At 43.4% G+C, this 24,216-nt stretch overlaps 1 protein-coding gene across 2 annotated transcripts in view; it reads right to left on the bottom strand.

The window, feature by feature from the left end:
• The window catches only part of stard9 (StAR-related lipid transfer (START) domain containing 9), a 49,656-nt gene that overhangs the window by 20,507 nt on the left and 4,933 nt on the right, over positions 1-24,216 (bottom strand). The window contains exons 3-17 of one of the 2 annotated variants that reach the window (XM_080784504.1): positions 23,608-23,724; positions 9,774-9,890; positions 8,447-8,479; positions 8,230-8,291; positions 7,595-7,707; positions 4,966-5,108; positions 4,373-4,440; positions 3,992-4,089; positions 3,483-3,686; positions 3,097-3,194; positions 2,794-2,871; positions 2,218-2,295; positions 1,306-1,485; positions 258-309; positions 5-130 (exon numbers count right to left, since the gene is read on the bottom strand). In XM_080784504.1, coding sequence (XP_080640630.1) covers positions 5-130; positions 258-309; positions 1,306-1,485; positions 2,218-2,295; positions 2,794-2,871; positions 3,097-3,194; positions 3,483-3,686; positions 3,992-4,089; positions 4,373-4,440; positions 4,966-5,108; positions 7,595-7,707; positions 8,230-8,291; positions 8,447-8,479; positions 9,774-9,890; positions 23,608-23,724 — 1,567 coding nt within the window. The remainder of the gene's footprint in view (positions 1-4; positions 131-257; positions 310-1,305; positions 1,486-2,217; positions 2,296-2,793; positions 2,872-3,096; positions 3,195-3,482; positions 3,687-3,991; positions 4,090-4,372; positions 4,441-4,965; positions 5,109-7,594; positions 7,708-8,229; positions 8,292-8,446; positions 8,480-9,773; positions 9,891-23,607; positions 23,725-24,216) is intronic. The other variant, XM_080784505.1, reaches the window with a different exon arrangement.

Here is a 24,216-nt window from a genome sequence, read left to right as displayed (position 1 = left end):
TCACCTTGTGCCAGTCTGCACGGCTCGGTGACCTCCCTGTCGTTGACCAGACAGACACACCCTGGTAATGGCCTGAGGGTCACCACCCCGCCCTGGTTCTCTATTTCACAGCTGGCACTGCCCTGCAGGACTGGAGAGACAAGAGATACACAGTCATACAAAATGTGGTTTATGTTGAAGTACCGTCTCCAAATGTGGCTTCATCATTTATTCATTGTGGTGCTTTATAATGTTGGGAGAGCATCTATCATTTATACCTATCTGCGGTTCTTCTAATTGGCCTTGAGGTCCGATGCTGGTGACTCCTTCCTATAACGGAGAACAGAGATTTAAACATAGAAACCACGCTGTGCATTTCATTCACACAAAACGAGAATGAAAACAAACATCAAACATAAATACCCAGGCAGGCCCCGAGCATACATTCCACAACAGATGAAAATGAAAACAGCATTGTGTTGTGTTCTCGGCAAAGAACTTTCTTCCTACTTCTCTACCACTTACAGAAGCTGTCAGGAAACTGATCATTTATTTACAGTGAAGCCCAATCCAGCAGGGATAAAAGGCTTTCTAAGCTCATTTTATCTTCTTAATGTCAGAAACACATGCGTTCCCAAGTGGCCTTGGCTCTTCTTATGCAGGAAGAAGTGTATTGTCAAGACCCTGTCAGGCCTAAGGGCATACATGTCATTGTCAGAATCAGAATCAGCCGGGCTTAACCCGCCCCCTCCCAGCCTCGGAGCTAAGAGCCTCTGATCCAACCATCTTGGCTTTTACGCATTTCAGAACAAGACACGCAGCGAAATCTACAGGACAGTTGAAGGGCAGAGCGAAAAAGAAAAACGAGCGAGAGAGAGAATAGAAAACGCACCTTGTATCGAGAGTTTTTGGCAAGCGGAACAGAGATAGATAGAAGGAAAAGCAGGGAGGGAGAATCTAGTAGACACAAAAGATAAAAGATGGGTTTTAGTCGAGACAGCTGAAAGGTAAGCAGATAGTTGTGACGATGACGAAGCAACTCTACAGGTTGGATTTTATGAGATTTCATCATGTGGTTAATGCGAATGTGTATGCAAATGTACAGTATGTGCGTGTGTGATGCAAGTATGTGTGGGCATATACAAAGCGTGTGATGTGCATCTTAGATAAGAGAGAAAAGCTGAAACAGGGGAAAGAGAAATAGTAAAAGTAAGAAATAGTCATTCAATTCAACAAACAACAATACTAATATTAATAATGATACTAATGGTTATGCTAATAACATGAGCTGTAACACACTAAAAGCAATAGTGCCAATCGGCGTACCCTGAGGTGATAGAAGATGACCCCGGTGCTGAGGACATCTGTATCCACAGTGAGTAGGTGTGGTTGTAAAGAGTTGATGAGGAAGCCTGCTTTGTCTCTGTTGATATCAACACTGTACTGCTCCAGGAGGGCCTTCTTGTCTCTCCAGCTCTCTGACCAGTCCTTGGTCAGCTCTTCCACCTGACGGAATATTCAGAGTTTTAACTTGAGTTTAAGAATTCAACCAAAAGGCTCCGTTTCAGAGTTGCATTAACACAGAGTACTTCATTATACTGTGTGTAGTGCTGTTGATGAGCATTTCAGTTAATTGTTTATAAATTTTGTTTTTCACTATGATTGATGATCATGGTGAACAACAATATTTAAGGTACAACCTATATTGACAGAGAGAATACTGTCTGGTTTGGCTGTTTTTGGTGTTCCCAATTCCCATGATTGCATTTTGTGGGCACAGACATGAGCCTAGCTAGCACAACCCTTACGGTCTATAACCTAATTCACATTTTTGGGAAGCCAAGATCACTAGTTTTCCATAAATGTCATGCCATATGGACCACAATGGAAACAAGCCCCCTGGGGCTATCCTTTTAGAATAACCTTTGACTGTACTACCTGTACTGCTAACAAAACTGGTAATAAATCAATCCAATCAAACACAGAGACTGGGGGAAAAAAACATTATAGAAGGCAAACTTTGCAGTCCAAACTGTACTCCAATATCTGTGACTACTCCCATTAATATTCAAAAGGGTTTGCCAAATAGTTTAGGAGGTTAGAAGGAGCATAATTGTGCAGAATGAGTGGCAATGTCACCCTCTTTCCCCCTAATTTACATAATAATGTACTGGCGAGATCAATGAAGTACAGTCTGGTGTTGTCAATACATACGATCGGATCTCTGCACTGTGTTACCTTCAGTTCATTCTGGAACACAATGTCAGAGAGATTTCCATCCCTCTCATCGCTCAGGGAGGGGCTGGTATTACGCTGCTGTGAATGAGAGACAAATGACACTTCAGTCAAATCATTTCCAAAATAGGTTAGAACAGAGAGAGTGTAGCCTTCAGTGGTGGAAAAAGTATTCACATTTTTAAGTAAAAGTATCAATACTGCAATGTTCTCTGTTACAAGTGAATGCCAAAATGTATATAGGGCTGAAGTGTGTGTGTTTTGTAATAACTAGTAAATAAAGTTTTCAGATAATTAGTGTGGAGTAAAAGTACAACATTTGCCTCTGAGATGTAGTGGAGCAGAAGTAAAAGTACTGAAATTTTGAAATACTCTCGTAAATTAAAAAAGAAAATACCTCAAAATTGTACTTAAGTACAGTACTTAGTTACTTTACACCAGGCGAGACATGGCCACATCATTTCTGGGGGTACCGAGCCAAAAAACGTTGAGAACCCCTGCTTTACAACACTGGTAGCCTCTAACCTTGTTGGTATTAATGCAATGTTCTGCCTATTTAACTATTCAGGGCCTACATACCATTTTGAAGCTTAGAAGCATGCTTTTCAGCCTGTCAATCTCTTCTCTCAGTTCCCTGATCAGCTTGACACTGGCATCCTGTAGAGACATATGAATAGTCAGCAGACCGTCTCATATTTCATTTCTCATGCAGATAATGAAGTGAAACAAACCCCCATTTAATCAGGCCACTGCCGCACCAACTAAACGCAGACAAGAGAAGCCGTGTAATAGATAATGAACAATACAAGACTGATGTGATGTGACCCTCCTCCCCATACAAGCCAGCTGGAGAACAAACTAGAAGAAGACAATAGCACAGACCTCATTAACGCGAGGTTTGTTGACAATGTTCCTGGCGTGCGCGGCATAGCGCAAGGTGCTGAGGGTCTCATTGTAACTGCTGCCAGAGGGGGACACAGCTGCAAAAGATACAGCAGTCATGTTAATCATAAAGAATTAATCACCCAATGCTACCAGCCTTCATTTCAGGATAAACAACACAAGTTAAAGGATCAGTGGTCTTGTTCACCTTTAAAGTACTTTATTTTCCTTTCAGAACTTCTTTTGTGCAGTGATTAAAAAGACAACATACATTCACAATACATAGATACCCAGCTCTAAAAAAAACACCAACTACATTTAAAACTAGTACTTAAAAAGCATCATATACTGTATATTTCTCCACAACGGACACGTCCAGGACTCACTTGCGATCATGATGGTCTTGGAGTTGCCTCCCAGGCTGTCCTTGAGGAGCCAGGTGAGAACGGAGTCTCTGTAGGGGATGAAGCAGTGCCTCCTCCCTCCAGACAGGGAGCTGCTGTGGCTGCCCACCGTGCTCCCAGTCCCATCACCCTCGCTGGCTACACTGTTGATACTCTGGCAGCTGTTGGACATCTGGGAGTTCTGGGCTGAGGGAGGCATGGAGAAGGAGCAGAGAGATGAGATGATGATGATGATGAATCAAACAGTATGGTAGGGGCAGCAGCAATAGAGTGAAATGTGGGGGAGGGAAAGGTAGAGTCATAATAATTCCCAGTGTACAGACGATAGTCAAGACTTCAAATTCAATTAATTAAATTGCAAAAGTTCAGAAATTTCAAGAATAACTAGAGTACGGATTATTATTAGATTATTATTACAGACAATAATAACAAAAACAGCAAATAAAATCAATTGCAACAGTTCAGATAAGAATAATATTTTTTTGATTTACCAAGAGCAGAGATGACAATGCCAAGAGTGACTAGAGACTTGTTGATGTTGGAGCCTTCTGTCAGTCTGTCTCTGCAGTAGTGGGGGTCAGCCCTCTCACTGTTACACCCAACACAAAGAAAATATCTAAATTAATGTCCAGAATATTGTGAAACAGTCATCTATGAACAACATGCAGTAAACCTCAGCATTGCAGTAACAGACCACTAGGGGGCAGCTTTGGCAATAACATCTACTCATTCAATTAAGACTAATAAGTTATAACACATTACCCTTTGCTAGGGCAACTCTGATTGCGGATACGATTATTTAAAAATAACCACACCAAATGTGTATATGTCAAAAAGTACTGAAAAGAGTGAGAGAGTAAGAAAGACCTCACCTGCCAGCCAGGTCAACCAGGTTGATTTTACTGACAATTTCTGAAGGAAGATTATTCTCTAGGATAGCCTGCAGAGGGAAGCAAACATAATCAGATAGAGCCATGCAAACTAACACAGATCAGACTGTGATAGAGGTTCACAAACTTAAAGTTGTGGTTTGTACATGATTATAAAACATAATACAAATAAATATTAGATGCAAGCTATAAGGTAAGATACAACTATTAGATTTGACACAAAGCTCTGATGTCAGCAGGGATAATGTACAGTAGGGCTGCTATTGATTATTTTCTGAGCGAATATTCAATCAATTAACTATTAAGCAATTAATCAATTGAATAATTTTGAAGCGTGTTTTCTCATATTTTCTTTTTCCTTCTTGACTGAATCGAAGGGGGAAACAATTGGATTGGGTTTTTATACTCGACTAAATACATTAGTCTGATTATCCACTTAAGCCTTTTTATACTTTGTATTTTAAATCACAACTCACATCGCAATGTGACACGCTGTGAAAATAGGCTATATTTACAGTATTTTCAAACACATTTTTCCCATATAAATTAAATTGATTCAACTGTTTCACCCTTACCTGTGTGTACTGGATGGAGAAGATGGCATGGGATCTGCTGCTGGCGTCATGGTTGTGGGTCGCTGCAGTGATGCGGTTGGCGATACCTTCTTCCAGCAGACTCATGGCCTCTTTGCTGCCAGACACCACATGCTGGGACAGGTCTGACAGGGCAGATTAATGGACAGACCATGAGTGACTACACGTTTGGGTTGACCAAGGGCCAAGCTTTGATGACAGAATAGCCATTAGATCCTATTCAAATGAGAATATGAGAGTCTGCGTTATGTCTTTGACACAGACAGGCCCTGAGATAAGTAAGACAGTCAAAACCCAAGCAGTGCATATTTAAATCCTCAGTGCACACTATATTTCGGCATGCGATGAATGGAAAAATAGACAATCCACAAGCTCAGTGACCTCGTAGATTGGCTATTTTCTAAATATTTGCCAATAAGTGCCTTAATGACATGCCCAAATTAGGGACACAAGGTTGAAAGTGGTGAATGTATCTACCGGTATTATTTGTAACTCAGAGAGTGTACAGATGTAACCAAATCCGTTTGTACATTTGTACACTCCGAGTCAAATTAACAGAGACATTGTTGGAGGTAGAGAATTATCCATAATGATAAAGTGATAGAGACATTTCTTTAGGCAAAGGAAATGTGTCTCATCAGCACATGGTATGAATGCGTCTTCCCTCTGGATTCTCTCGCATTGGAAACTACGTCAGACTGCTCCACATCCGGGTGAATCAGAATAATTAAAAGTGTTGTACGCACACACACACACACACGCACACACACGCACACACACACGCGCGCGCACTGGCACACATACAGACACGTGCATGATTGCAAACACAGAAACAATCTAATAACCATCCACTTCCAGTTATAACATGTACAGTAACATTAGCCTTTATATCATTAGTGTGTGGAGCATCTCAGTTGAATATTTCTGCAGAAGTGAGAGATTGGATGACTGTGATGTGTGGACAGACAAGGACGGGGGGAACGGAGGGAGGGAGAGTGAGAGCATTAAACATGACAATGTGCTCTGTGTGTGTGTGTGTGTGTGTGTGTGTGTGTGTGTGGGGGGAGTGTGCTCCTTGGAGCCACGAGGAAGTGACCTCACTTCCCCCGGGCCTGCTGGGATTTCTCCTGGTGCAGACAATGAGTGGATGTTGGACTTTAAAGTCATACAGAGAGGGGAGAAGGGAGGAGGAGAACTTCAGAGAGAGAAACAAAGTGGCATAACGGTTTGAAACAGAGAAAGGTTGCACTGCAGAGAGACTGGAGGGGAGAAAGCAAAAGGAGATCAAGAGAGACTTCCTACAGTAACAGTAATTTCTTTCCAAGAATTTGAGCACATTGGGAGGTCTTTATAGGCTTCCAATTGTGACTTGTAAAGATGTGGGTAGCGACAGATCTCCTCACACAAACTCTCCTCAAACACAGCGTCCTTGCTTCTGTTCTAACTTCTAGCACATGAGCAATCACCGTAGTTGTATGCACATGTAGTACGTGCGCCATGCGGTCACAAAATCTAAGTTACACGTGGACACGAGCTGGTGACGAATTTTCCATCGTACAGTATGACGCGATAACATGGATATGCGAATGCAACAAGTATAATTTGGCCTTAACCCATTTATACCGGAGGCCGATTGTACAAATGCATTCTAAATCCTGACTTAAGTGTGAGAGAAGAGAGAGAGAGAGAGAGAGAGAGAGAGAGAGAGAGAGAGAGAGAGAGAGAGAGAGAGAGAGAGAGAGAGAGAGAGAGAGAGAGAGAGAGAAGGGGGTGGGGTGGGGGTAACGATGAAGAGAAAGAGAGAGGCAGGGGAGAAAGAATGTGAAAGCCAAAAGCTAAAAGGAGGGGTTGGAGTACAGCCACTAAGACCAATTGTGGATGTAATCAACAGTTAAACTCGGAACACAGTTTCACCACGCACACCACAGTGCCCTACAAACTAAACATACAACACACCAAGCATTACTCAAAATGCTCTAGACTGTGTCCCAAGTCCAAATCCATAATTGGACCAAATTATGAGGCTGTGTGTATGTATTGTATATCACAAAGAAAAGATTTAGTGTTCAGGGAGAAAAACATTTAGCCTCATGTGTCCGTTCTCCCTTCACCTCCCAGAACCACAACCCGGGAATAGTTCATTTCACAATCAATCCAGACTATGCCCGAGTAGAAACGATGGTCTTTTGGCCACAATGGACCTCTATTTACCACTTTGTCCTCAGCTTGACCTGAACTGTGAACCTCAAGACGTTAAAACACATATTGTCCTGATCTGAGCTACCGCTTAAAGGGATTAAGCTAAAGTGGGGAAAGCAGGGGATTGTTACATACCAAGTAAGTGATGAAATATTCAGACAAGGCCATGGCTAAAGAACATGAACATAATGATATCAAGTCATGGTTGAAAATGGCTGAAGTTCTCCTTTAAGGTACAGGTGACTGAGTACTTTGACAAAGATCTAGCAGGATCTAAAAGTTAGTATCGTATTCAATTTGAAGCTTTCCAAGAGCATTGTGCAGGACTTTGGTTTAAATCACTAATGTGTATATTTATATAAAATGGTCCTTTAGACTCATATACTGTGCCCAGTTGGGACAGCTGCCTTACCTTGTACGTAGGGTCCTTTCTCAGGATGTTCCCTGACCCTCAGAGAGGTTTTCTTCTTCTGCTCTCCACCACTCAGCAGGTCTCTCACTCTCTCATTATAGATCTCCAGGAAGCTGCAGCGGTAGGAAGGTAAGATATTATATATTGAGATTAGAAACATACCAGACATGAAGTCAGGAGAGGGTCAGTGACAACATTGATGGAATCAGCTAAAAATGATAAATTGGGAAAGGGCAATCTGACCTGAGATCAGATTCTAAAAATGTCTTCTACATTCTGACAGTTTTCTGAAAAATCTATGTCAGTCGTTCTTCGATTTTTCAAAAATAGCAGACCTACAAGCTCGTAGCGTGCCACTCGGTGGCGCACTATGAGCTTGTAGATCTGCAATTTTTCAATAGCTAAAGCATAACGTGATGCTAACACCAAAAGGGGTTCCGCCCAAAATGGGTTAAGAACACTTTAATTAGTATAAACTTTGCAATGTTAAATTAAACCAAATATTATTTTATCGTAACTGATATAATATTATTGCATGCTGAACTGAAGTTAATAACTGAAGTTGTTTGACTCCAACCATCACATTCAACATCAGGGACACTTTCCTAATAAGACAACCGATATTTGGTTCATACCTGATCTCCACTCTGCTTGTGTTCTGCCCATCTGGGGAGATGTCATCAGACCTGAAGAGTCCCTAACATGACAGGAAGAAAGATGGTTAATTGATTATACCACCTTACTAATACAATGCTTAATGGATTATATACTGTTGCATATTACATGGAGACATGACATGAACACATATCAAAAGGCATGGCTTTTTTTATGGCTAAAACATAACCGTCTTACCTGGCAAATCCTGGGTGTCAAGCCACTGGACTCCTGCAATCATAGACAAAAAAACAAATATATATATATATATATACTGTATATATAATTATATTATTATTACCTCCACCAAGGAAGTACATAGTACAGAGAGATATCTGCCTGCTTGTGTGCCTAATGACATCTAAATTCAAGAAATGCGGTAAAGCTGTGTGGAAACAATTTGGAAATAGGCAGTGGCCGTAGGTTTGTTAGCAGCGTGTAATATATTGAATTTAGATTTCCCCAGACTTTTAGTCGGCAGAGATCACGCGGAGCCACCAAATTGCTGGTCAACAATCAAAGTGTGGACTTTACAATTATGTGGCAGAAATATTATCAAATCAGCTACTTTTTCTGTTGTTAACCATTTGATAGTGACAGTTGAGAGAGAGTAGGGGAATGATACCCAGCAGGGATTTGAACCAGACACTCACTGATCAAGACATTTTGCGTCCATATGGTATGCACTCTAATCACTATTGGCTATCTGCCTTCACATGAATCCTCTTTTTTACTAATAGGCTCTATGCACAGTTGCACACACGCCATTTTAGAAAGAACTTGGGCCCCTTCCCTACTTCCTTCACAGGTGTTACCGCTGATACTAATGAAGGCTCTGTTCCATTCTGGTCAAACAGAGTCAGTGTTAATGATACTAATGAAGGCTCTGTTCCATTCTGGTCAAACATAGTCAGTGTTAATGATACTAATGAAGGCTCTGTGAGTCTGTTCCATTCTGGTCAAACAGAGTCAGTGTTAATGATACTAATGAAGGCTCTGTGCGTCTGTTCCATTCTGGTCAAACAGAGTCAGTGTTAATGATACTAATGAAGGCTCTGTTCCATTCTGGTCAAACAGAGTCAGTGTTAATGATACTAATGAAGGCTCTGTGCGTCTGTTCCATTCTGGTCAAACAGAGTCAGTGTTAATGATACTAATGAAGGCTCTGTTCCATTCTGGTCAAACAGAGTCAGTGTTAATGATACTAATGAAGGCTCTGTTCCATTCTGGTCAAACAGAGTCAGTGTGATGCTACTGTGCGTGTTGGCTCACTGGAAACACTCTGCTACACCAGCGGGTCTCAAAGTGTCCTTCAGTGGTTTCCAAATGGCCCAGTACGGGTGTGTAACTCTCAGAGTTATGGGGATCCTTGAAATTAAAATGTTTGAGAAACACTGCACACTAAATGGAACAGAGCCTTAATTAGTATCATCGGTAACACCGGCCCGGAAGTAGGAAGAGTTATTCTGTGTGCATATACATGTAGCCCATTCCATGCAGTAACCCGAATTTCCCCCATGCTCACCGGCGTTCCCATCATGGTATAAGTCTTCCCAGATCCAGTCTGGCCGTAGGCAAATAGACACACATTGTAGCCCTCAGAAGCTCCTGCCAACACAGACGCACCCAGGTCCTGGAACACCTAAGACAAACAAAACACACATAAATGATTAATTTACACCCAGAACCCTGAATATACACATATATGTAATCCTGCATACACACCCAGGCTGACCAATACAAATAGTTACAGGTTGCATATGATAGAACCGGTAGCATCCAGCCACTAGAACCAATTTTGACACTTGACACTACCTGAGTCCCATCATCACACACGTGTGAACTGAGTGGTGCAATTACCCCCCCCCCCCCCCTCTCTCTCTCTATCTCTCTCATTAGAGACACAGCACTACCCCTCTCTGTTTCTAGCGCCCCCTACTGGTATAAATAAGTCACATACTCGTGCTCATTTACACAGGTATGTACACAGGTACACGGACATTGCTGGTTGTAGGAGTGGTTGCACCACTCAAAAATTGGCTAATGGGAGAGCCGGCCGTCCGGCGGACAGATGTCTGACGTCACTCTGACAAAGCCGCCAAAACTATGAGCAACTGATAAATACAGTATATATAAAAAATATAAAAGATATATATAAAAAGTATTGTGAAATGCTGATAAAAGAAAATCAAAAAATAAAAGATCTACTGAGTGCTATGAATGGCATGTACTTTCTCAAATTAAAATAATAATCGAATAATCTCTTAAAATGAACATAGAGTATTTTGGAACATGTCGTGTTGTGATGTCAAAAACAGTGGCAACTGCTTAAGTTGTGAGAAAAGACCACACGTATGCTGCCGTTATGAGCCGAGAAGGTGTTTACACTTAGGTTCACATTGTGTTAGATCATGCGTGCAGATTGGAACCAAGGCTTCACAATCACAATAAAGAGGCACCAGGCCAGCATTGGGGAGGGAGTAGGGAGTCTGGACCTCTCCTTCCTGGCTGAGGTGTTTGGCTAAGGAGCAGGGAGGTTTCAGCTAATACTCAGGGTAAACACCTAGTGGGGCGAGGATGTGTATGTGGTGTGTACTGTGTACTGTACTACTGTGTAACGTTCCATTTATACTTGGTCAAGCATTGTGTCACGCAACAAAAATAGGCAATCTACAAACTAATGTGACACCGCACACTAAAGGCCAATTTATGCTTGGAACGCCAATTATTGTTGTACGACGCGTCGCGTGACACTTCCAGCAAGTGTGCGTATTTGTGCACGTACTGTAATTAGAAATGTGTGTAAACTTCTGTGTTATGCTTGTGAGTTTGTATGTTGTTACTGCATATAGTACATACTGTAGTCTACATGAGTCAGTGTGTATGCATGGTGTGTGCAACTACAGAAAAAGTGTGCGTTGAGAAACTTTCAAAGTGACTGCGTCAGGAAAATAAGCAGTGTGGTGGTGAGACGGGGGAGGGAGAGGAGGTCTCATACAAAACAATCTAACCGGGACCCTTGTTTTCCTTCCGTCATCGCCCGCCTCTGAGAGCCAGAGCCTGGGAGGCTGTTGGCATCACAGGGGGCCGAACCCAGTCACAACCACCTACGTATGTTTTTATGGCCAACATTGCATGATGTCTTGGCAAGCAACGTTTAGCTCTAGGTACAGTGTGTGTGCGTGCGTACTGTAATCAATGTTAAGTTATATGTTGAGCAAATGGACAATAGAAATTAAATCTTGGTAAAGGCACAGTTGCCCTTGCTGTACAGTTTTTTAACAGTGAGCAAGATGTGGATGTTCAGTATGTAGTTTAAATTAACACTCTTGCTTTTACTCTGTAGGTGTGTGAAGTGTGTGAACACACTTTCGTCGGTGCAAGATTAAAGGTGGAGGCGATACAAGATCTCTATCGTGTTCTCCTGCTTTGTTCACCCTGGATATTCAATAAAAACACAGAACCAGTTCCCACCCAACATTAAGGACATGGCCTCTCCATCGTCCATGGGGGGCCCCCACAGCCTCGCTCCCAAGCAAACACAGGCCTGGGAGCAGCAACCTGATCCGAACCAGACCCCAGATGCAGCACATTCTCCCCCAGAACCATAACACACCCTGGGATCAGTGAAGGGTTCCCCTCCCTGGCCCCTGGACCAAGGAGACCGGTGGGCATGTAGACAGGAGAGGAGAGGAATGCACCCCAAGCTTCCAGGATCTCACAAGTCCAAACACTGGAACACTTTCAACCTAACACCCCTTTTTTGGTGGGAACTAAAATGTGTCCTCACATGGATAGCAAGATGAATTACAGAAAGTGAGGACATTTTCCTAAAATTTCAAGCGGCTGTTTTAGGATTAGGACTTGCGTATTGGGGTTATAGGCTTTGAATAAAATGTATGTTAAGGTTTAGGTTAGGGTTAAGGAAGGTTAAGGATGTAGTCTTGAGAGTTAAGGTTAGAGACTACTGGACTAGAGAATGAATGTAGTCAATGGAAATCAGTCAAAAGTCCTCAGAAGACACATGGACGTGTGGTGTGTGAGTGAGTGATTCAACATGTAAGTACCAGGTACTAGTAACTAGGTACTGTACAGCATGTGCAGGTGTCAGCGCCGTATGTGCATGTATATGTACATGTCACGTGTGTGTGTGTGTGTGTGCGTGCGTGCGTGCGTGCATGTGCGTGTGTGCGTGCGCGCGCTACCAAGCATCAGGAGGTATCAGAACCTGGATCTAAGCCTGGGTTACTGTGGACTTACAAACCCTGGGAATGGGTTTAGGTTGGACGTAGATGAAAGAACCCTCTCAGTGTTCTGAGGCCTCAACATTGTGAAAGAATCCCAATGGGACTGAGTGGTAACAAAATGGTTCTTCTTTTATGTCCAGAAGTGTGTGTGTGTGTGTGTGTGTGTGTGTGTGTGTGTGTGTGTGTGTGTGTGTGTGTGTGTGTGTGTGTGTGTGTGTGTGTGTGTGTGTGTGTGTGTGTGTGTGTGGTAACGTAAATATATGCAAATCCAACAATAACCATGTTATCAAAGCAGTAAACACTTAACAACACTCCTTTGGAAGTGTATGGAAGGGTATGGGCTGGTCAGCCTGCAATGATATGCATAAGATCTGGTCATCTAAACTTAGTAAGAAAAGTAAAAATATTTAGAACGATCGTCGAGCCAATTCTACTCTATGGCTCCGAGACATGGACACTTTCAAAGAAATTAGAGAAACAGGATGGCACACCGGCCTTCTAATGAGAGTGCAAAATCTCTCTTGGAAGAGCCACCCATCGACTTCTCTAATATACGGCAACCTTCCCCGTGTTTCTTCACTAGTCCGATCCAGAAGAACACAGTTTGCCGGCCACTGCTACAGAGCTGATCATGAGGTTATATCTTCCCTTCTTCTCTGGAATCCTGCCTCAAAGCAGGTAGAAACCTCGAATCGTTCCCTGACATCATCGCTAGGGACACATGCATCAGTAGGCAGGAACTGGGGATGGCAATGAAGGACCGGGAAGTCTGGCGTGGCATTGTGAAATTCATGATTTCGACCGCGGTCGAAAAAGGATGATGATGTGTGCGTGTGCGTTCGTGTGCGTGTGTCTGTCTATCTGTCTGTGGCCTAACTACACCCGGCAAGATGACTTTGCAGATCGCACAGAGTGAGGGCGTTGCTACAGTATCAAAATACTGTGTCTACACAACTATTAAGTCCCATGTACACCAAGACAAGCTAAAATATGAATTTGCTTTTATTTTAATGTAATCTCTATGCAAATTAGCTTTTAATGTTTATATTAGCGTCCAGAAGTTCGGAAAAAAAGGCTTTCTTTTTTTGAATATTATATATAATATATTGAATATATTAATCCACACATTTGGGATTGGGTGTTCTTGTATAAAAGATATGATCCTTAGTTTACACATTACTGATTTTCTTTTCAGTTGAAAGTTTTCTTTTTTTATTGTTGGCTATATTCAATGGAATAAGCAAAGTCATATATAAATAATCTGACTGTTTTCTGTTGCACTGTAGTGCATACATCCTCACTAATGAAGACGGTTTGCTCTTATATAATGTTTTAATGTTCCAAGATGTGGGAATAGTCAGATTCATGTTCTACAGTCTTTCAGAGTTTTTCCGCGCCTGCTCGGAACATCTGTTGCTCAACGCATGGCACTGGGCCCATACATGGACACAAGTCCAAGCAAGTGGACCCCAGACCACCACATTTGGCCCCCTACCTCTTGTCTGAATGGGAGCTCAAACATGGAGACAAAGACTAGCGCCTCCCCGTCTTGTCCTCGTCCTACCATTTAAAAACAAAAAAATGGCAGACAGACATCTCCTCCTTAAATAGACAGAATCAATACAGCCATTGTTAAAGTTGACCCTCTTAAATAGCTCCATGTGGGGGCAAAACAAGACTGAGGGTGCCTCCTGGCCATGCTTAAAGAGCAGGAACTTCACTTCAATCATTCCCTCGCTCCCCAAAACCGTTTCTCTTTCACCCATGTACAGGATCTCTATTGTTTTAATCCGTGCTTTCATTTGTCGCCAGAGTGTTCCTTTTAACCATGAGTCGGCAAAATGCCTCCAAGCGGGAGCGTAAACTTTAGTTCAACCTCTTGAAGTAAAAGAGCGAAACACAAACCAAGCAGAAGCTGGTCCAACTGAATATGAATTAGACAAGATAGGTTACCCCGACACAGTACTGATGGGGTAATGTATGTCACTGTTGGACATAAACCTTATTCATCTTTATTCTCTAATGTTTTATTCATCAATGAGTGCCCCATTTTATACTTAATCATATGACAATGTCACACAAAGTAGCAAAAAGAGCAATCTACAAACTCTTAAGTTAACACATTGCAACGCGTTGTGAGTTTGTAGATCTCAAGAGTTGAAAGTGGTTATATTGATCAACATTGCTCGGCAACACGCTGGAGTGACCCTCAGCCGTGAGCCCAATTAACTTGATTAGTTTGATTAGTGTGATCGTGCATTGTGTAGAAATTTCTATAAAAACTACTTAACACATTGAGTACCACCTGGTGGACGAAAGTGGTGGTGCTGGGGTGCCACCGGATCAGAATCTGTTTTAGTATGATGATGCACGTTCCATTTTGGGTTCCATTTTGGATGCTAAATTATTAGTTAATGCTAGCGAGCTAAATAGGCCAATCCTTGCTCTAGAAAACGCCAATGTTCCAAATGCAATCACCGGATAATCACAAATGACCTCCGAACATCGACGATTTGTTCAAAACCACGGACAGCGCTGTAGTTTCAAGAAAAGAGCGTGCAAAGGCCGCGGCTAATACAGAAGCAAATTACTGTGCAGAAACAGAAACAGTGGTGGCGAGGCCTTAGCAAGCCTCCGTAGCAACCGGAGCGTTTCCAAAGATGGAACAGGCCTTCTTATAGCGACATCAAACGCCTTAAGACGAGCCTATAAATGTATAGGACGAGTATACCTGTCCTTAGGATCTATGTGTTAAACATGACCTCACTGACTGTCTCAACCTACTTGTGGAACTACCTACACATTACAGTAGCATACAAACTGTGGATGAACAATGCAGATGGGGTAAGGGCCCAGGTGCATTGTGGGGAGGAAAATGGATGTTCTAGTGTAGAGAGCCAAGCAGAGCAGGAAGGAGCAAAACTGATAAATAAGTAATAAAAGAGACGGGGGGGCAGAATTACTGCTACAGTACATAGCGTGCCTTGCAGGCTGCTGGGCCCCAAACACGCAGGAGATAGACTTAATTAACCCAAGCAATAACACACACACACACACACACACACACACACACACACACACACACACACACACACACACACACACACACACACACACACACACACACACACACACACACACACACACACACACACACACACACACACACACACACACACACACACACACACACACACACACACACACACACACACACACACACACACACACACACACACACACACACACACACACACACAGCTCCTACCATGTGAGGGGCCCAGTACAGTATGTGGTTTGTCTATATGTGAGAGAAATGAATGCGTGTATGCGCTATTGCGCTTGCACACAAACGTCTGCAATGCAAGTTGCACACAAATGTCTATAATGGTGTGTGTGTGTATTAGTGTACACTAGTATTCCTTTGACTTAGTTGCATATATGCATGCCTTTGTAAACTGTGTGTGTGTGTGTGTGTGTGTGTGTGTGTGTGTGTGTGTGTGTGTGTGTGTGTGTGTGTGTGTGCGCTCATGTTCGCATGTCCATCCTGTGAGGAGCACAGCTCTCCGACGACCGACCAGCCAACCCAGAGGAAATCCCATCTAAAAGAATGACAAAGGCCCCAGTAGTGCCGCACTAGTTTGCTTTTCCTCACAAAGAAAACACACAAACAGTCATACAATGAGAGAGAGGAAAGCAGAATATAGATTTCATACTTGGCAAGGAAGTACAGGTTAAAGTCATAGGGCCAACCAGGGGGGTTAGGGGGTGTAGAATGCAGTAGAACAACACCCAAAAGTAGGACTAAGTCCATGAGATCAGAATGTTGAGGGTTTGAATCCTTTCACTGCATACAAGGAAAACATTTTAAATATTCTACTATAATACTGTTAATCCTACTATTAGATGAACAAAACAGTCAGTCCGGCCTCATTCATCTTTCTCCTTAGTGGGTTGACCAATCGATCTTTGCACATGGGCATTGAACATTGACATACCATTCTTCACATTTTCCAAATGTAAGCTGTTTAGTAAAACTTTGGCCACAGGCTATGGGATCTGCAGTCGTGGTCGCATTGCCTGGTGGCACTGGCAATGGGATCTGTCGTCACTGTCCAATAGCCCGGATGGACGGTGGGTGTAGACTAGTAATTCAATTACAATGAGAAACCTGAGCACTGCAGTCAGTCACACGGACAGATGGGAGGGACAGACATATTATGGTAGAGAGTAGACACATCTAAAGGCGAAAGGCATGAAACAATATATTTTGAAGTGAACTATGAAAAGCCACAAACAGAGACAGATAAACTGACAGACAGAAAAAGCAGTTAGCATACAAAACTCGAGAGTCAGAGCAAGGACAAAATGTCTGTGTTGTAGCAGAAGTGGATCATTTTTTAAACAGAACTCTCCGAGGACCATGACGTCTGCTGATAAACAAGGAAACAGCTGAGTCCTGTGCCAGAGATCTGATTGAGACCCTGATAAATACAGGTTGTACAGAACGAGGCTGGTCTTAGGACAGAAAATAAACAGAAAAGGAGGCAGAGGGAGAAAGGGAGAGAGGGGGAGAGAGAGAGAGAGAGAGAGAGAGAGAGAGAGAGAGAGAGAGAGAGAGAGAGAGAGAGAGAGAGTTTAATGTCTCAGTAATAGGTTTAGGCCTCTAATCATTGGCTGTTGAGGACTTAAGTTGCTGGGCTGGTTTTATGTGGCCTGCCCTACACTAAGCCCTGAAGGACTATATTTACGTGTGTGTGTGTGTGTGTGTGTGTTGTGCTGTAAATGTATGCCTGCTTGTAAAATTGTGTGTGTGTGTGTGTGTGTGTGTGTGTGTGTGTGTGTGTGTGTGTGTGTGTGTGTGTGTGCGTGCGTGCGTGTGCCTATGTACGTGCGTGCGTGTGTGTGCCTATGTACGTGCATGCGTGCGTGACGTCATCAGGAACGATTGCTGCAGGCAGGCTGAAGCCAGGCAGCGTTAAGAGTCCTCACCACATTTGAAAACATCAGCTCTCCATGACTGCCTTCTCCAGCCTTGACGTCACCCAACGGCCCCAGATTCATAGCTTCACTCAGTGGGAGGGAGTCTCTGAAGATTAGACTAAATCTGTTGTAGGGCCCAGCCACTGAATATTTAGAAGGAAAAGAAGACGGCCAAACAGCCATGCAGAAAGAGAGCTGCACTCTTTCTAGCTCTCCCTCCCTCTTAACAGTTCAAAGAGAATAGACTTCAACATACACTGAAGTGTGTTTCATGCCAATAAAGCTTATTGAAATGTAGCGACTGCCAAGAAATAAACTTCATCTGCTTCTCTGTGCTCCATCTGACATTAATGTACATAACTACAAAGCTGTCTCTCTCTCTCTCTCTCTCTCTCTCTCTCTCTCTTTCAAGACAAGACAAAATGAATTTATGCTGAAGTATAAAGTACATTGTATCAATAAAGCTTGAAATTGAATTGATTGCAAAGGCAATGGTCATACTGTGGAAATGTTTCTCTGACCAAAAACATCAAAACTTGTCTCTCCTCCTTTATGTCCAGGAATAGAATTTGATTGAGGATACAATGCGACTGTAAAATAAAAATAGCCAGCAGCCATGCAAAAACAGCTAGAGGATTGCTCATTGTCATTCTTCTCATCCCTGTCCCAGGCCAGGACTAGAGATTGTGATATTTTGATTTGTATTTAGTGCCAGTATAAGAAGCTTACTGATTTAATGTGACTGCAAAGAAAAAACGGCCTTGCAGTTCCAGAGGAGTTGATATCTTTCTTGCTCTGTGGAACAGACACAACAGCTGCACAAAGACTTCAATCCAAAGAGAAAAGAAATCTCCTTTTTCTTTCCGTCTCTCATTCCAAATGGAAAACACTGCAGAATCTATAATTAGTTTTATTGCACTTTACACCAATAAGGTGCAATTCCTGAATTGAATTATTGATTGGAAAGAAACAGTCCAAAAGCTACTAAAAGAAACCTTCTCATTCAGCCTCTCTGCCTCTCTGTCTCCAGGACTGGACAGCTGAAAAAGGAGCCTAAGGTCAACCAGTTTCCATCCCACGCTTTCCAACTGGACTACACAAACACTAGAGCCGGTCCCTCAGCAAAGCTGCATGCTTATGTGTTTACAGATGGGAAAGAATTAGAAATGTCATTGGACAGATCCTTGACTCGTCCTACAAGTGAAATAGTCAGGGTCAAAGGACTAAGGAGTGATACACGTGAAGTCTGAGGGGAACAGACAGACAGACAGACAGAATAAACAGCAGGACAGAATAAACAGCAACAGACAAGAGAGGAAGTTGTTTGGCTGGAATTCAATAGCACAATCATTTGTCACACATTTGCAGAATTTGTAGGTCAAATTTGCATGGAAGGCCAGAGAGGTCGATGTATTGGGTGGGGGGGCAGAGAAAGACAGGCCGCTCTTTATTATTCAGGAACTGACTACACATGGGAGAGAGAGGGGGGGGGGGCACTAGTAGAGGGAGGGGGTGATAGAGAATAAAGGGGCATGGTTCCAGTGCAGTCCCAATGTTCCCCTGGGGGCAACGACTGGACTTTAAGCAAATACATTTAAAAAAGATATCTGGAAAGAGCCTTTGGAGGATTTTCGATTCTCCGCCCACAATACTAGTTAAAGCAGCCACGGCAGAGCGTACACACAAACACACACAGGACTGAATGTTACCGTCTTTATGGACGGCTGGGAATGAGTTCTCCAGCCTTCTCATCTGGAACCCATAGGGCACTGTACTAGAGCGGTATAGGCGATAAATCAGTGCATACTACTGTAGCAGACCACTTGTGTCACATTGTAGGCATATCCGCAGATGCAGTTCATTGTTTGTTGCATCATGCAAAGAGAAAACATTTCATGCTAACTCTGATGCCAGATGGGTGGGGCTGTTTGTCACATGGGCTTTAAATAAGGAGCGGCAGAACATTTTGACAATTAGTAATTGTGTTAACTTATTTCTGTGACTGACAGCTTAATTGAGCCTATGGTACCTGATTTGTCCTGATGCAGTAAGGACTACCCAAACATTCACATCTTGTAACATTCCTCCCTTTCCCAGGCTCTGCTGTGCAGCACCTCACCACGCATGTAAATCACAGGTGCCCTATACCTGGCCCCATATGGGCTATATTTCAGTGTTGACAGCACTGCGGCTCACTGTCCCGTCTGTAGCTAATGGGACCCAGGCTGGGTCTCAGACAAGCCCTGACCAATGTGTGTGAAAGGGATGAAATGCTCCCGAGTGTGCGATTGGGGGATTCCTTCCCATACAGAGAGACAATTCTTCCCCCTCAGTCAGTCTAGATCCAGAACAGCACTGCTGACACACAGACCCAGATACACCCAGAGCATAATCAAATCCTGCACACGCACTGTTATTAACAAGGAGAGAGAGAGAGAGAGAGAGAGAGAGAGAGAGAGAGAGAAAGAGAGAGAGAGAGAGAGAGAGAAAGTGTGGAGGAGGAGAAAAAGAAAAAAGAGAGAAGCAAGCTGACTGAATGCGCTTGGTAATAAAACACCAGCATTGTGCTGCAAACTGAACCCCTGACAGTGACGTCTTTGCGCTGAAATGTAACGGCGAAAAATGACTTAAGCGAGGCAGCTGTGAATTTGGCAGGCGAGGGTTGGGGTGGTGGTGGGGAGGGGAGGGGCCAGGGGGCTGGTCAGTGAACCCCCTCGCCTTTCCCAACCCCCTCCAAACATGGAATTCTCTCCGCCTTGTCTCCATTTATTCCCTCGCTCTCTCTCTCCATTCGCTTTTCTCTCCATCTATCTAAACCCTATCCTCCTTCCCCCTCTTTTTCATTTCCCTTTCCCCCCGTAGCCAATGACAGCAGAGATGTACACTGCGTTGATTAAATAGTGGAAAATACTGTAGTACATTAAATGATATCTATGCCTGGCAAAAAAGGCAGCATGTTTAGACAAATAGCCCCCACTTCTCCATCGTGTTAATTCAACAGCTGGCTTCCATTATAGACCCCGGCTGAGCGTCTGCCCTGTTCCAACATCTTAAGAGTACCTCGTCTCACCTAACACAGCTCTCCCCGCCCGGCCTTCTATCTTTCCATAATCTACTCTCTCCCATAACAGAGATACTAGCTCAGCCTGCGTCCCCGAGTGAGAAATTACAGCTATCTTTGAGCCCTGGAACCACAGTCATAAAAACCGTGTCATGTGGGGACCCACCAGTAACAGTAACACACAGCCCTATTTTGGCTCCCAGACCATAGTTTAAAGACACCAGCATCCACGTTAAACACCCCTTTCTTATTTCTGTTTAAGTAAGGCTCGACCATATATGCAGACGTCTCCCTGTTGGAGAACATACTGTATAGTGTATACTATACAGTATCAGTGATCTGTCCAGACAGCACGGAGGCAGCAAGGGGAGCTGGAAGGAGTGGGCTGGGAGGGGAGGTACAGTACAGAGTCTACAGACAGTGCATGGGGGGCTATGAGGCTATGGTCTCTGAGGAGCTTACTGGGTGTGGTGGGATAAGCACTGGACTGGAAAAGCACGCGTTAAGATCCAGATCCTCATGTTTCGTTCCACCACAGCCTCGACTGTCTCTGCCCCACAGGGACTTTACAGGAAGAGAACCCAGATCAATTGTCTCAGCTCTGAGACAAAAGATAGGCCAAATATAGTACGAAAAGGCAATATTTTTGTATGAGAAAAGGTGACGTCCTAATTAACACAACTAAAGCATGTGTTGTCGATGATATTGGCTGTTGCTCCATAGCTGACCTTTCTTCAGATGACACCCATTCACCCAACAGTTCATCCAAATGTTTTCAACTGTGATGTTAAATCACGCATGTTGCCTGACGAGGCCATCGACCAGATTCCTCAATCATGAGACCAGTTTATTGACATCCGGGCTGGGAAAAATAGGTCAGAGTGGCTCTGGTTTGTATTAACCCCTCCCCCAATATATATACATTTCTCTCCCCCTCTCTTACACACACACACACACACACACACACACACACACACACACACACACACACACACACACTCTGACCCTCGTCACCCACCCTGCATCACCAGTGGAATGTGCAGTCTGTGGCCTCCAGGCCATTCTGACTGGACTCAGTCAAGGATGGAGGCTGAGAACCAGGGCAGAGAGACTGACTGACAGACAGACAGAAGATAAGTACTGTACTGTGTCTTGCTCTGCGTTTGTGTGTAGGCTGTAGTCACAGCCCAGTCTTTCAGCAACACGCACAAAGAACGGCTCAGAGAGGAGGAAGGTCAGTCCTGACGGGAGTGGCATGGAGTGGATCTCCATAAACAAAGACAGTAACATAGAAATAATGTAAAGCCAATGACGCAGCTATTGTGTCGTACAGTCAAACTAATAAGAACGAAAAGACAATGAGAGATACTCTAGGCCTATAAAATAGGGCTTTCAACATGAATACATTTTCAAGTGTTATTCCTGCAATAATAATGATCAGGCAGGACACTTTGTCCGGTTTGCTGGAGGTGTGGTGAGGACCCCGGTACACTTATTCATGTATTGTGGGAGTGCCCTAGGGTACAGACTCTATGGTGTGCTATTCATGAGAATATTATGCAAATCACAAACCAGGATATTCCTTATACACCTGCTCTGTTTATTCTGGGTGATCCATCGCTATTAAAACACCTCCCCGCACCTCTAGCTGACTGGATTCATACAGCATACAGGTGGACAGGAAAATCATTGTTAAGGAATGGAAGTCTGAGGATTTGCCTCCAGCACATGTACTGTATGGTTCACTCAGCTTGGAATTGTGGCTGCTCTGTTGAAGTTTTCTTTCAATATGAATAATCAGTTAAATATATGATATATATGATTTGAAGTGGAACGTGTTCCTCAGTCATGTTGCAGGTCCTTGATGTGATCCATGCCATGGTCAGGCAATGCCCTTTTGATTGTTTACCGTCTTAGTAAACATACGGTTGATGATGCTGCTGCGTGTTTGGTCGTGTAAACTAATTTAAATTGTTAATTTCATTTATTTGTATTTGTTCATCTTGTCTATCCTCATACATAATGTCCATGCATACGTATGCGTACGTTTTTCTGTTTTATTTGTAAAGAAATCCAAATAAAGTACTGATCATAGGCAGGACACTTTCTCTTGATTTGGTTTGGGCAGCCAGGGCCCCTACTCTCCGGTTCCAGCAGCAACCTCCAATCAGAACATCACCAAAGAGATAAAATCATCCAATCACAGGACAGACATGAAAGGCTATGGCCGTGCCATGACTGAGGCACAGAGACTTCTGGGTAACAGATGGAGTGATATCCAATCCCCTAAGTCTAAGAGACCATCTGTAAAGTGGAAAAAAACACAAACACACACGCGCAGCGCACGTGCACAAACAACCTCCTTGTTGTGGTTTGTCTTCAAGGACAGCATTTCCTTTTGGCTCAATGTCCATTGGTACTCGGGGATTGTGACTGCCCAATGTAGAGTCCTGGCCAGTGTTTAGAGTTCGGCCTGGCACGCACATACACACAGCCTACGCCCTACACCCTGTCCAGGGCACGGACCATAGCATGACGACAGCACGCACATACACACAGCCTAGCCCTACACCCTGTCCACATACACACAGCCTAGCCCTACACCCTGTCCACATACACACAGCCTAGCCCTACACCCTGTCCACATACACACAGCCTAGCCCTACACCCTGTCCACATACACACAGCCTAGCCCTACACCCTGTCCACATACACACAGCCTAGCCCTACGCCCTACACCCTGTCCAGGACACGGACCATAGCATGACGACAGCAAACATCCTTAGATGGCACTACACAAGTGGCCGCCTGTAGCAGCAGTTGCTACTGTCCCCAGCTTTGTGCTTTTGAAAGTATGTAGGTACGTAAGATATGATTGATTGGTTGATTGACATTTTATTAAGTATAATATAATATAATATAATATAATATAATATAATATAATATATCTATTTGGCATCAATCTTTCCATCCATCGAACCAACCATCTGCCTAACCATCCGCCTTTCCACCCGTCCATCTATAATAAAGGGACACGATCTCCATAATGTACAGTACAGGTGTCTTACCTCCTCTTGTGAGGCATAGCGGGGATCTGCGGGGTCAGCTGACCAGTAGCAGTAGTCAAAACCAAACTCTAGAAGCTTCTCCCTGGAATCTACAGCACCGTCTGTCCGTCCATCCAGCTAGGCAGAGTTAGGGGAGAGAGACACGAAATATTAGGGATCAATCCCAATTAATTTTAATGCTGTGTTTTCTTAAGACGCTTCATTGTGTTGAATTGGGTTAATGACCTGTGTAATGACCTGTGACCAGTGTCTGATACTGACCAAGTACAGTGTTTTATGCTCCGGTGACAAAGTCAAGTGAAGTCAATGTAATTTATTGTGATGAGTGCCATCTCTTTACATAATAGAGCAGGTCAAGGCCATACTCTGCTGCTCAACATAATGTATTTAAACTTTTAAAATGTGCTGAAAATACATTATTTTTGTGTGACATGTCATACAACACTTAAATCAGGCTTTAGTAACACAATAGCACACACAGTATATAATATACCATACCGTGTGCATTCTGTAGCTAGTAGCTACTATATTGTACTGAAGTATGGACATTTGACAAACAGCATGCCATGTGATAAACAAATAAAACAGTAAAGTTGCATTAAATATATT

Source organism: Protomyctophum bolini, assembly GCF_963924005.1.
Source record: "Protomyctophum bolini genome assembly, chromosome: 15".
In the NCBI taxonomy this organism is placed as follows: domain Eukaryota; kingdom Metazoa; phylum Chordata; class Actinopteri; order Myctophiformes; family Myctophidae; genus Protomyctophum; species Protomyctophum bolini.
Note: the sequence above shows the minus strand (reverse complement) of the source record. Positions and strands in the feature narration are given on the sequence as shown.